Genomic DNA, 13452 nt, shown 5'->3' on the forward strand with positions numbered 1-13452 from the left:
AGTGATATTACTTCACAATAAGGAGACCAGATTTCAGGTCCCAGGTGCTCCTTGAGTATTAGTAAAACATCTGGCAAAAATTATGATAAGCTCCAAAGTATGACTGTTCTTATATTTAAGAATATTCATACGTTGAATTAGTAGTACACATTCAACAAACTTTGTCACTTTGTAAGCCACAGAGGAAATACTCCAAACGTTGTAAGTAAGAACTTTAGTGAACTTTTTAAAAAAGTCAGAGTTTCCCTTTTAATGTACCCAGCCCCAATCTAAGCAAGTTACTAAGCTTTCCTCAAGTTTTTTGGAAAATGAAACCTTAAAAGAGACACAAAACAATTGTTTACAAATTTTAAACTGGTTACCTGTTCTATTAAATTATTTCTGGCATCTTTGGCTTCCTTTAGAAGGGCAGGGTTATCTTTTGAAGTCAAAGGTTTCCTTTCAAATATTCTTCCATCATCTTCATTGGAATTTGATTCCCACATAACTTTTTCATTAGTAATAAGATCAACAACTCCTTTAAAGTTTTTACCTGTTCCAATGGGAACCTAAAGAAGACACACGATAGGAAGAAACATACAACAGAACATTCTCACATCACCTTAATCCAACTTTGGGTCATGGGGCTAGATCCACTCCCAGCATCACTTCAAAAACTAAAATTATTTATTTTTAATCAAACTGGGAACATTTTTCTTTTGGTTTATGTGTGTGGTGTTTGTGCGGTTAGGAAAATACTACGTATCATTAAAAGTTCCTTTCCAAATTAGCTACACTGGGCTATATAATAGGAAAATAAACTGTCAACCAATACCAACCTTTGTATATCTCCATTTATGCCCCGTTAAAAAATGTTTATATTACTATTAATGAATGTTGAAACTACACTTTCTGCATGGAAAAGAATGTATAGAGTATTTGGAATATTGGGAGTACTGACGGGGGCATCACACCCAAAATAGTATCTTATCTTGCAGTTACTGTTAGGTGTGAGAAAAGAAGACATCAATATAAAAGAAGCACACCCAGACCAACTCTCTTTAATTAACATTTTCGACTGACTGCAAAAGTGCTAGTTAAAGGTGTTTAATATAATCAAGTACAGAGAGAAATAATAAAGAAGAATGGTATGGGGTGGGGAAGGATAATTTGACTATGACTGCTGGTCAGAAAACTACACAACCATAGTTAGAAAACATAACACTCTTAAACTATCTTAGATGGTTTACCTAATTCTAACATGCATCATAGAATTTTGTCTTTGTTTATTTTCCATATTAATATAAGTGTGTAAAAATTACCTGTAGAACAAGGGGCTTGGCATGCAGTTTTTTCTTGATGCTCTCAACAGAGTAGGTAAAACTAAACATAAAAAAATATAGTGACATTTCTGAGAGGGCATAAAAAAGCAGCACATTGAATAACTGTTTCAAGAAGCCATCTAATCTGATGAGTTTAAATATGAAGGCTTACAATATATGCTTGGAAACAGATAATAACATTTAATGCTCCTGTTAGCTAAGAGCTGAAAATCCTCCATAATTCCTCTCTATATTCAGCATTCACTTTGCAAAAAGGAAGTTGTAACAAAATATCACATTAAAATGGATGTAAAATAAAAAATATTTTTAGTATGATTTTTAGTTACTTGAGAGGAGGATAACGTCTTTAAAAAGAGAATGTGTTTGGCTACCTTGATCCAATTTTGTCCATTTTGTTAAGAAAGCAGATCCTTGGCACATGGTGTTTATCTGCCTGTCTCCACACAGTCATTGTCTGTGCCTAAAGAAAATGGGAATCAGTTCAGTAGGCTCTATAAATAAAAATACTAGATCAAATCATATAATGTAATTACCTTAGCTTTCTATACTCTATATAAAAGTTTTGTACAGTATAATAAAAACTTTTGAAGCAGTTTTTTAAAATATCCGACATCTAGAAAATTGTTTTATGAAATTTATGTGTAAGCCAAGTAATTCACATAATAAACAAATAAACCAGAACAGACTGTATAATATGCTAAATTAGGCATCTTAAACATTTTGAATTATTAATGCACTTTTATTGAATACTGCTGACACACGTTATACCTAGAGATCTGTTGATGCCAATGTCCAAACCCAAAGAAGATGCCTCTTTTAAATTACTTTCAGACAATGATTCTTTAATCTATCAATGTGCATTTATAAATCCATTTGTATTTGCAAATCTGTTGTAGTTTACTCATCACTTAAGGTTGTTTTCTTTTTTATTAGAATCAAAACATTCAGTAGAATAACTAAAACGTTCACTATAAACACTATATATATGACTTCATTGTCCTGTGTAAAACATTGCCCCTGTGGCTGCAGGTTTTCAATCCAAATTGTTTCAAAGATCAATGGCCCAGTTTTACTTGTAATTCACCCAATTGCTTAATTAACTGGCCTTTTCCCCGTCTCATATTTTCATACAGAAAAGTGTACTAGTATGATATTTAAATGTTAAAAAAAAGTACTGTCCACTTTTTTTCTTCATTGCTTTTAATGTTTGGCATTCTTTTACTATATTTGTTCTGTGGGCTTTACTACCTTAATTATATCCAAATACAATTATTGATAAAAAGTGCAGATATATGTGCAAATAAAATAAATACTAAAGACTTCAATAACCAGAACATGAATTAAAAAGAAAATAGTAAAAGGAAGTTAAATGTTTAAAGGCAAAAAATACAAATTTCTGATTTCTTCCTAAACGTTACTATCATAGTAGGCAAGATAATTGAACAATTAGATCAACTAGACATAACAGTGACTCATTTGTTATGAAACATTTTGTAATGCTTTTTTTTTTCCAAACCATTCCCAAAATGGAGATGGAACAGTACACCAGACAAAATGTACCACCATTTCAATGTGGATCAAGGATGCCGATAACCCATCCAAACATGGCAAAAATACCTAAGCATCACAAACAAGTGAAAATATAAACTAATGTTAACAAACTATTGTTGAGCAGTTGTCGAAATTACATCATTGGTTTTTTTCTGATCACAAAATATTCTTGATAATCAAGAATGCATACTTCCTGAAAATAAGCTCCATTATTCTGTATAATTAGGGCTAAATAACTCAATAATTCACTAAAACAAACAATCAAACGTAAAAATGATCCCACCTCAACTCCTGCTGAAGAATCAAAAACCGTTACAGCTCCATCCAGCACTCTCAATGCTCGCTCCACTTCAACTGTGAAATCTACATGACCTATCGTGCAATGCAAACACATTTATACCCCTGTTTAAAGATAGATAGATAGATAGATAGATAGATAGATAGATAGATAGATAGATAGATAGATAGATAGATAGATAGATAGATAGATAGATAGATAGATAGATAGATAGATAGATAGATAGATAGATCTTATGTTATAAGCATTCGTGAAAAGCTGCAAAAATATTCTCATTTTTGAATAGTGCTTTTCATGGAGTGCAGGCTCAGAACATTGTAACAAGTTCACAGCGAAAAATACAATGACCACTTTGCAAATTACTAATTACAGATTTGTATAAAAACAGCAAAAACAAAGCAGTTACAAACTGATCACCATGAAGGAAACCTATGAGTTTCTGTCCATTAAAATGATCACGGAACTATGGGTAGTTGACAACTGAGGAGAGGAAAAAAAAACTCCACTCAACAGCATATATATCACATTAGCACTTTCGTCAGCCTACTTAGTTTTTATTACACTGAATCTAGGAGTGCATTAAGGTCTGAACAGCTCAAAAACTGTAATTATTTACATAACATTTGATAACAACTTGAATATAACTGTTATATTTGAAAAACAAAATTAATGCTAGAATCACATTTTCTATACTGTGCTAAAGTTAAAGAAACCAATTATTAAACACCTTGGTATCCAATTTCTACCTGGTGTGTCAATCAAATTAATGCGATGGTCATTCCAGTCAAAGGTTACTGCAGCAGACTGAATAGTGATGCCTCTTTCTCTCTCTTGCACCATGAAGTCTGTGACTGTGTCTCCATCATCCACATCTGAATAAATTAAAAAATACTGTTAAAAGGAATCACAAATGATGTATTTAAATATGACAGGCAGGGTTTTGCTGTTATGTACTAAGAAAAACTACAGTGCACCTCTTCAGCTGTTAAGAGGCACATTTCAAATGAAAAAAAAATAAGAAAAACCTCACTCCATAAAATGCAAATAAGCACACACTGAAGAGAGGGACTAATTAATACACTATTTAAAAAGAATTGAACTTTCTGAATGTGGCAAGCTGTCAATATAATAATTATCACCTCCAAGTGCCCTAATATATCCGGAATAGTAAAGGATTCTCTCTGTAGTTGTAGTCTTTCCAGCATCAATGTGTGCCAGGATACCTATATTACGAATTCTGTCAAAATGGAAAAAAAAGAAAAAAAAATCAATTCTGCACATTCAGTTTATGAGTAAAAAAATTAGAAAAGAAAAAAAAATATTCTGTATAACCAACAAGTGAAACCTGGCTTTGAATTTGTTGATAAGTTTTTCAGAAACCTTTCATAAAATTATATAGCACTTAAATTATTACATATCTTGCCCATAATGTTCATTTCTGCAAAGTGTAAACTCACAAAGATTTTTTTATATAATATCCATCTTGTTTGCATTAACTCCATGCACTTTTAAATGAAAAGTACCTTGGCTAGTTTAAGGTTGCAGGAGTTAATGCACATCTTGGAAACACTGTGAAAAAAGAGGAATTCAAACCATTATGAAGCATTAGTGTCATCTACCCTTTTTTATTTTTCTATTATTCAGTAAAGTCACACACAGATTAACTTTATAACTTAATATAAGTATAGCTCCTTCAGTTTTTGATTATAAAATTACATTTATGTCAATATAATGAATTATTTGTAATAAAAAGAGTCATATAGCAAATACCGAGAAGCACACCGATTAGCACTGCTGCATCACAGCCCCAGGAAAGTGGGTTTGAATTCAGGCCTGGGAACCATCTGCATAAATCTTGCACTTTATCCCAAGGCAATTTTTCTTTCAGGTACTCCTGTTTCCATTACACTTCTCTAAGTTATAGATTTGGGACTGACAGGTAAATCTAAATTAGTCCAATATGCATGTATGTCGGTGTGTGCCCTAGTGTGCCGTGTCACAGGCTATGACCATGTCTTTGATTGCTTTCATGTTTCCAGTGCATCCAGCATAGGCTGTAGGTCCCTGTGACTGTGAAAGCTAAAAAGGTTTCATGAATTTTGAAAGCTCACTACACATGTTAAGTGTGAAGCTTCACATGAATAACATGGACTAAATTAACATCATGCTAATATAAAGTTTCAAATAACATAACTGATTATAGTGTCCCTTTCAGTATGTATTTTTAACCATGTGCTAAAAATGTAAATATTTTATTTAACATACTGAGAAAAAAAATTAAATAGTTAAGGTAAAGGGAGACAGCACTGTTCACTCAAATTTTATAACTAAATTTAATATACAACCAATAATTAAACACCTGAATTGTACTCACTTGGATATATGTGGATTAACAACTGTTCTCACAGATTTGACTTGATCACCTGCAAACAGAATATCAGAGTATTAAATAAAACTAATCTAAACTCCATTTTCTTATATAGCAAGTTCTTCAAAATGCTAGTCCAGATTGCTTAAATGTACAAAACTGCAGATTTTAAGAACTTTAAAATAGTATTCTTGCACAATTAAGGAAGCCATATCAACAAGAAAAAGCAACAATTAATGCTGAAATTACCTGGACATGTACTGTAATGTTTTATTTCTTGAAGATTCCATCTGAAGCGTGATTTCAGGAACTACAAACAGAAAAATTAACAATAATAAACTATTTAAGTGCTCACACTTGCCAGAGTACTTTATATAAGCTCAAAATGTGTGTGTGTTGTAAAATGAAATATCTTTAATACAAATCCACACTGCCAAAAGTTTCACAACTCACTATTGTGATCAGGGGAAGACCACGGACCACGTCACAGTCCAAATTTTGGACCTGATACATCAGTATTTTGGGGTCTAAATTGTAGCTATGCAAATGTAAACTGACTGTTCTGCACTAGGAGGGGAGTTTATGCAAATTAAGTTGATATAACAAACAATTAACAGGCCACATGAACAGCACCACTGACTAAGAGTGTGCACAGATGAATGAAGACAGGTCAGTGCCCTGTTAAAGAAAGAAAGAAAGAAAGAAAGAAAGAAAGAAAGAAAGAAAGAAAGAAAGAAAGAAAGAAAGAAAGAAAGAAAGAAAGAAAGAAAGAAAGAAAGAAAGAAAGAAAGAAAGAAAGAAAGAAACTTGCGTTTGTTGTGGTAAGTGAGGTGTTAAATGGAAGGAGAAAGGTTGGTAAAGTTCAAAGGCATACAAACTTAGCAAGAGTGCTTTAAAATGTAAGTGCAGGTGCCAGTAGCTATGACTGTGAGCTCTGGTGTTGCTTCACTAGAATTAAAAAGAAAGGCAAGGAAGACCACAAGAAAAAGTAGTGTCCTCAGATCCCACAGAAGCAGGGACCAACAGCATCTGTTTTAAATTTACTGGACTACCACAAACTACTGCACTGAAATGTATGCCTAGATGCTGCTTGGCAGGATGTTTACAGCATAAAACACACACATTCAAACCTTCTTGAATAAACTAGATTATATCACACAACACCCTTGCTTAATACACTACTTAAAAAATCTAACTGGTTTTCAGAATGCTACTTTTAAAATACACATTAGTGTAAAGATAAACTTGGTCCAAAACTTACACTTGAAACTTTGGAAATTTTCAATTTGCAGATTCTTAACAGCATCTTGTGTTCTCTGTAGATCATCACCACTATGAAAGTACAAACAAAACAAAAAAAATCTCTAGTAAGTGGCTAATTACAGCGTACTGCTCAAGGTAAGCGGATTTGAAAATGGATGGGTGGGTAGATGTTAAGAAGATAAATAATACTCAAAAACAGACTACTCCATATGTTTTAAACCAAAATAAACTTATAAATTAATCTTTGCCAAAAATACTTCAAGTTTATTTTTATGATTTGTTATTGGTGTCTGTTATTATTGTACTGTTAAGTAGCCTCTTTAGCGTTGTGTGCACCCCTGAAAAAACAAATCAAAAATGTTTAATTTTTTTTAAAACAAGAAATAATGTTATTATGTGTAACAAACATGAAGATATCAAAACATCAACATAAGTAAAGTAGGAAAGGTTATGTCTAGTGCCCACTGCTGTACTGATTCATATTTTATACACACTCTTTTTGTGGCATATTTTGAAACAATCACACACAGCCCAATATCATAATCAGGACAGCACAAGTGTGTTTCTCTGAACACTTTCTTGTAATATTTTTTCTGTTGCTTGAACAAGAGAGGGTAGAATGTCAGTGCCTGAACTATATGATCAATACACTCCACTGTGTTATATCAGGCAACCATAGCACAAGGCTTATAGACTTCCATATTTCTCCTGACACAAATGACAGTTACTATGTTGTGAGGAGTGCTTAGAGGGCTAACGTTTTTCTTTGTCCTTCTGCTTGATCACAATTATTTGCCTTTTTTCCACGCTCCTTCTTACACCACGGTGTACCGCCAGGTGATCAATCGTACAGGGCCATGTGCCCCAGTTTCACTATCCATGTCAATGTCTGATGACCAGTTCATATTGTTATCACTATCACATGATTCATCTGACTTTACACCTTCTTGTGTACACGCCATTGTGTTTTGCTTGAAGGCTCCACCCCATTTGAATATTGAGGAGTTATCTTACAGTAACAAAATGCATAAAAATATTCATGATTTTCTTCTTTTTTTTTTTTGCACAGTGTTATTTTATTCACTAGATGGCTGCAGAATACTGTCCCATCCCCCCCCCAATAACACTGCTAAAGCAGATCATTACCGTCACCCTGAGTCCAAGTCGCAAATAACCGTAATTTGATAGAATTCTATCTATCTAATTAATGCCAAGGAAGTAAACAGTTAGCTGCGCCATTATACTATATATGCAGTATTGCTTTATCCAAGAGCAGTGAAATTAGTTAAATTCAGAGCTCTTTAAAGCTAGTGTTATATATTTTTTCCACATTTGCCTATTACAACTATAATCTCTGTTTAATAGAGCAATATGGACAAATCAGAGTTTAAAGTTAAATAAATAAATAAATTCTTCCATCCTATATAAAGTATTACTAAGCAAGTATTCAAACAAAAAAGCTGTTTAAGTCTAATTACACAATTGGTTGTCATGAAAGACAGTATGTAGTCATTTGATTTAGAAGTATAACTGAACAGAAGAACAACTGTAATGGAAGATTTAAAGAAATGAGATTTCCCACTACTGGCCTATAAAACTAGGCAGTTGGTTGTTATTAAAAATCCAATGCTGTTGTTTAAATTTAGTTGGAAAAATTACATTCAACAATTTTTAAACAGTCATTTCAACAAGTCTTTAAACTAGCAGGTACTGTATCATTACTTTAGGTGGAATATACATCCCTTCATTTAGGACACGATTTAAGAGGCAATGTGTATACCTCTTTTAGTTTTAAGTCATCTTTTGCCATTGAAAACTGAATATACAGTATAGTGTATATATATATATATATATATATATATATATATATATATATATGGAAGAAGGTCTGTGATACGGTTTGCATATTTGCAGCTGGAGATCCACAAAGGGAGAAAAAATTAATCACGTATCATAAAGTTCTTTTTATTCCTGAGCTTTCAACCCCTGCCAGGGGTCTTCATCAGAGGATAATGCTTATATTGCCTTTGATTCTTGTAAGTCTAAGCATTATCCTCTGATGAAGATTTGTGGATCTCCAGCTGCAAATATATATATATATATATATATATATATATATATATATATTCAGTCCAATTGCTGATCTTTTCACCTGAGGAGGTCAGATAACATGACCAGTTATTGCAAGGAATGATAAATTAGACAATTCTATGATGACTTTCCAACACTGCTTCACATTTCTAAAATTTACAAGCTCATCCTTCTTCCTGACAACCAACAATGTGCTGTCCAACAGTGCCAGGGCTGTGTGAATGCTTTTTAAGTACGGCAGCTTCAGACACAATGTCACTTTTATTTTTTTGCTTTTCTCCATAATGCTGTGGTACATGACGCAAAAAAAAGATGAATATCCTTTCTGCTTGCAGAGTCCAATAAACCAATGTCCCTTACTCCTCAAAGATGGATTATATGAATTACACTTCAAAGTTAAGGCACATCAGTCACATAAGCCGCCTCTACAGCTTAAGAAAAAACAGAACTGTTTGATTTTGACAGGGAAGGTCACAAATTGTTTGCACTGAGTTGCTGGGGATGTTAGGTCATCTGAGACTTACATAAGGGCTTAGTTTATGGAGATTTTCAAATATGAAATTATAATAAAAAAAAATACAAATCTGAATTTCTGTGAAGCCCCTTCAGACTTGTTAGACAGTAAACTGTAGCCTTCTTAACCTATGATTTAACCTATGCCTAAAACACTGACACTAGAGAATAAAATGACTGCTAATGAGCAACTACATTTTTATAATCCAAGAGCCTTCATTGAATAACTATTTCAACGTCTAACTAAATGAACAAATTATAACTCACTTCAGATTCTTAAGGCTCGTTTATACTTCACACTCAGAACGCGTACGTGCACGCATCATGGCTGCCACGCATTCCCAGCGTTCATTTGACGCATCCTCTGAGCAGGTCCTCAGAAATTAACGCGATGTGTGCACGAGTTGCAGTACCAGCAAAACATCAGGGGGCACAGTGTGCTAAAAGTTGGAATGTGACATCAGAGTCTCTGGTTACTATCTACATGTGGCAGAAAGTCGCTATGTGGATTCTACGAGATCAATTTGCACGCTTCGATGTTTGATGAATGGTTCGATGAGGTGAAGCAAAATGTCGACATACAAATGCATTCGTCGTGGTTTGATATTCAAGCGTCGCATAGTCCCAATCGTAATGACACGATACATTTTAAAAGTCTCACATACCAATCTTTTTTTTTTCTTGGACTTCCTCCTGACCTAACAGCAGCGGCAAACAGCAATAGATCACCACACAGAACACATTAAATGTACGATATTCCAACTCTCTGCACATTTAGAATCATTAAGGTTTATACTTGATATCACTTTCATGATGAAATGCATTAAAGTATGGATGTTACATTTTACAGATAAATCGTTAATTTCGTTTAAATAATGAATACGGTTAATAATAACACACATGGGGATGACATGGTGGCGGAGCGGTAGCACTGCTGTCTCGCAGGGAGTCACGTCGCTGGTATTCCCTGCCTGGAGTTTACGTGTTTTCCTGCTGGGTTTCCTGTGTGTCCAGTGTACTCCGGTTTCCTTACAAAAATATGCAGATTTTGTGACACTAAAATGACGCTAGTGTATGCGAGTGCTTGTATGCACCTTGCGATGAGCTGATGCCCCGTCCACGGATTATTTCTGCCTTGTGCCCAATGCTTGCTGGAATGGACACATCCCTGGATTGATGGATTTAATCATTAAACATCCTTTACAGAGATATTGCGGTAAGGTGTCATCAGAATTTAATGGGTGTTTCAGGCAATTCACAACACAGCGAAGCTGAACCTGTTCTCACCGTGATAATATCTTGCACTGCCATCTGGCGGATTCTACCAGATTTATGTAAAGTATGCGCACGAGTATAAATAAAACGCTTGCATAGCAGGAGCGTCCACTGGGGTATGTGTCACGCCGCGTGAAGTATAAACCCGGCCTTAGTGTTTTATAAATACCTGAAGAAACAGGAAATCAGGAACCAGAAGATGGCACTACTTCAGAGGCTCTCAAACGTGGTACTTTTGTGCCTAGAGATTTTTCATCTCAGCAAACATCATAATCAGTGAGTCATGCTTGCATTTATTTCAGCTCCTTGTTCTTCACCTTTTTCTGCTCTCATTCTAAAGTCAGAAAAATACACCATTTGGCAATTTACTTTTGCAAGAAAGTTTTGTATTTCTGTAACAGTATTAAATACAAAAGGCACTCCAAACATTGTATTATTTTGATTCCATTTTTTGCAAACTTTGCTTCTTTACTTAAATCCACAAAGTGGGGATGAACAAAGAGTGACAGATGTAAATGCCAAAAAAATATATGGGTTTCCACATACAGTGTAGTTCAACAGACATGATATGTATAGAGTGGGGGAAACATGTATTTGATCCCCTGCTGAATTTGAAAGTTTTTCACTTACAAAGAAATGAACAGTCTCTAATTTTTATGGTAGTTTCATTTTACTGGAGAGAGACAGAATATCAACCACAAATCCAGAAAAAACACATTATGTAGAAGTTATAAATTGATTTGCATATCATTCAGAGAAACAAGTATTTGATCCCCTACAACCCAGCCAAAATTCTGGCTCCCACAGATTAGCTGTGTGCTGACTGACCAAGCACCTCCCATTGATCAGTTCACTCTGACTGACTATGACCGTCTCAGTACACTGACTGATTGAATGAAATAGTATGCCCCAACTGGTCTGGAGAACCATTGCAAGTTTGTGTACTGAACTGCAGACAAGAGACTTGCAGTAGACTGAATCTCAGTTCAGTTAAATGATAATTATGTATGGGAGATTGCTTCAGAAAGGACGGAATTGCAGGAGACTAATCCAAAACTGAAATCTATTTTTTTTTTAAGTCATATTTTAATGTTCTCACACTTTTACTGTGTTATATGTGGTTCTATTTGTATAACTATTTTTTTTTTCTATTTATTGTCAAAATTCAACAGATGATGATGATGATTATTATTATTATTATGCGTGAATTACTTATTTTGTTGCTTGCTTTTTATATTGTTCTTATTGTTTGGTTTTAAAGTTGTTACACTATTATGATACTATTCTAGATTTTAAAGTAGAATATAGCTTCTTGTTGTTTTTTAAGTGAATGAATCTGCAATTCAAAGATTCCAACCATTTTGGTGAAATGGAAGAATCGTGTGGTCAGCCAAAACTGGACACATAGCCTGAAACCGGGACGTCTGGCCTCCAAACGCTGCCTGTGCTCCAACTGGAAAAACAAAAGAAATGTAACCAAATGTACGTTGCCTTTCAATAAAGACGTCCGCCAAATAAGTACATTTAAAGGAAGAATCACGCCCACAATTGGTCATACTGGTACAACTAACAGATGCTAACCAAAACACTGCAGTTCATACTTAAATCCGCATGACTGAAAAACGTTAAGGAAACGAATCAGCACCTGATTAAAAGCCCGGTCGTAAAACAAGTAAGCGCCACTCTGGTGCGCTAATTAAGTGACTTTGAAACTGCTGTTCTATGTAATCACGGTTTGCTTTTTTCCTTAGCTCTGAACTATTTTGACGAGAACACTGCACTTCGCCCAACACTAAATGTATTTTTCTACTCAGCTAATATTTGCAGAATCGTATTACACCGAAATCTTAGAGCCCTAACGTGCTATTAACTTGGTCTTCTGTTCCGCGTTACCTATACCTCTATGAATAAAAGTCCATCTTCTACAAAAATAATGGGACACTTCACTCTCCCAGTACACTTTATCACATTGACAGAGATGAACAGACAGTGATGCCAGATGGACCTTTAGCGGTCAGCTTTTCTGACGGGACACAACACTAAATAAGTCACAAATCCGACCGGCAGTCACTGGAAATCCGTCACTCATCTTACCTGCACTACGCTCCACTGTGCTCGTTCATCTCTTGTTAAATTCACCAGTCAAGTCGGTAATCACTATCCAGCAATTACACTAACATTATTTATTCCATTAACAGCGATGCGTTTAATTACTTTGCCACTGTTTGGTGCAAATTACGTTATCATTACAGTAAAATCCGCAGAAAGCAATCATACTCTATGACAGTGGGAAAACACGTGTTGTGTAGCTGTAAAATAAGCCCCCTCGGCAGTAACACAATCCGACGCTCGTTGGTTCCGTTGTAATACAGTCGCATCCTAGAGAAGAGATGAACACAGACGCTTCATATAGACTATATTTTTTAAAACGTTTATTGATTATAATTATATCAATACAAATTGAAATTACACATTGTAGAAATTATTTAAGGCATATAAGAGTAACAAATAAAAACAAGAAGGAAAAATAGAATCTCAGAGAAGAACATTACCTAAACTGACGCCACAGGAGGTACCTAGGATTTAACTTAAACCACTGCATTAGAAAACATTTGTCTCTAGTGAAACGTTAGTGTTAAATAGGAGTCGATAGATAGATAAGATAGATAGATAGATAGATACTTTATTAATCCCCAAGGGGAAATTCACATACTCCAGCAGCAGCATACTGATAAAAAACAATATTAAATTAAAGAGTGTTAAAAATGCAG

At 34.5% G+C, this 13452-nt stretch overlaps 1 protein-coding gene across 3 annotated transcripts in view; it reads right to left on the reverse strand.

The window, feature by feature from the left end:
• gfm2 (GTP dependent ribosome recycling factor mitochondrial 2) overlaps positions 1 to 13027 on the reverse strand; it is a 37705-nt gene extending 24678 nt beyond the window's left edge. Inside the window, exons 1-11 of one of the 3 annotated variants that reach the window (XM_051929511.1) lie at positions 12921 to 13027; positions 10851 to 11015; positions 6801 to 6871; positions 5789 to 5849; positions 5546 to 5594; positions 4311 to 4408; positions 3918 to 4043; positions 3157 to 3245; positions 1694 to 1782; positions 1302 to 1362; positions 363 to 548 (exon numbers count right to left, since the gene is read on the reverse strand). In XM_051929511.1, coding sequence (XP_051785471.1) covers positions 363 to 548; positions 1302 to 1362; positions 1694 to 1782; positions 3157 to 3245; positions 3918 to 4043; positions 4311 to 4408; positions 5546 to 5594; positions 5789 to 5849; positions 6801 to 6866 — 825 coding nt within the window. In that variant the 5' untranslated portion in view covers positions 6867 to 6871; positions 10851 to 11015; positions 12921 to 13027. Of the gene's footprint in view, positions 1 to 362; positions 549 to 1301; positions 1363 to 1693; positions 1783 to 3156; positions 3246 to 3917; positions 4044 to 4310; positions 4409 to 5545; positions 5595 to 5788; positions 5850 to 6800; positions 6872 to 10850; positions 11016 to 12775 lie in introns of all 3 variants that reach the window. The other 2 variants (XM_051929510.1, XM_051929512.1) reach the window with 2 other exon arrangements.
• Between the last annotated feature and the right edge of the window lie 425 nt (positions 13028 to 13452).

The sequence above is a fragment of the Erpetoichthys calabaricus genome, chromosome 7, assembly GCF_900747795.2.
Source record: "Erpetoichthys calabaricus chromosome 7, fErpCal1.3, whole genome shotgun sequence".
Lineage (NCBI taxonomy): Eukaryota > Metazoa > Chordata > Cladistia > Polypteriformes > Polypteridae > Erpetoichthys > Erpetoichthys calabaricus.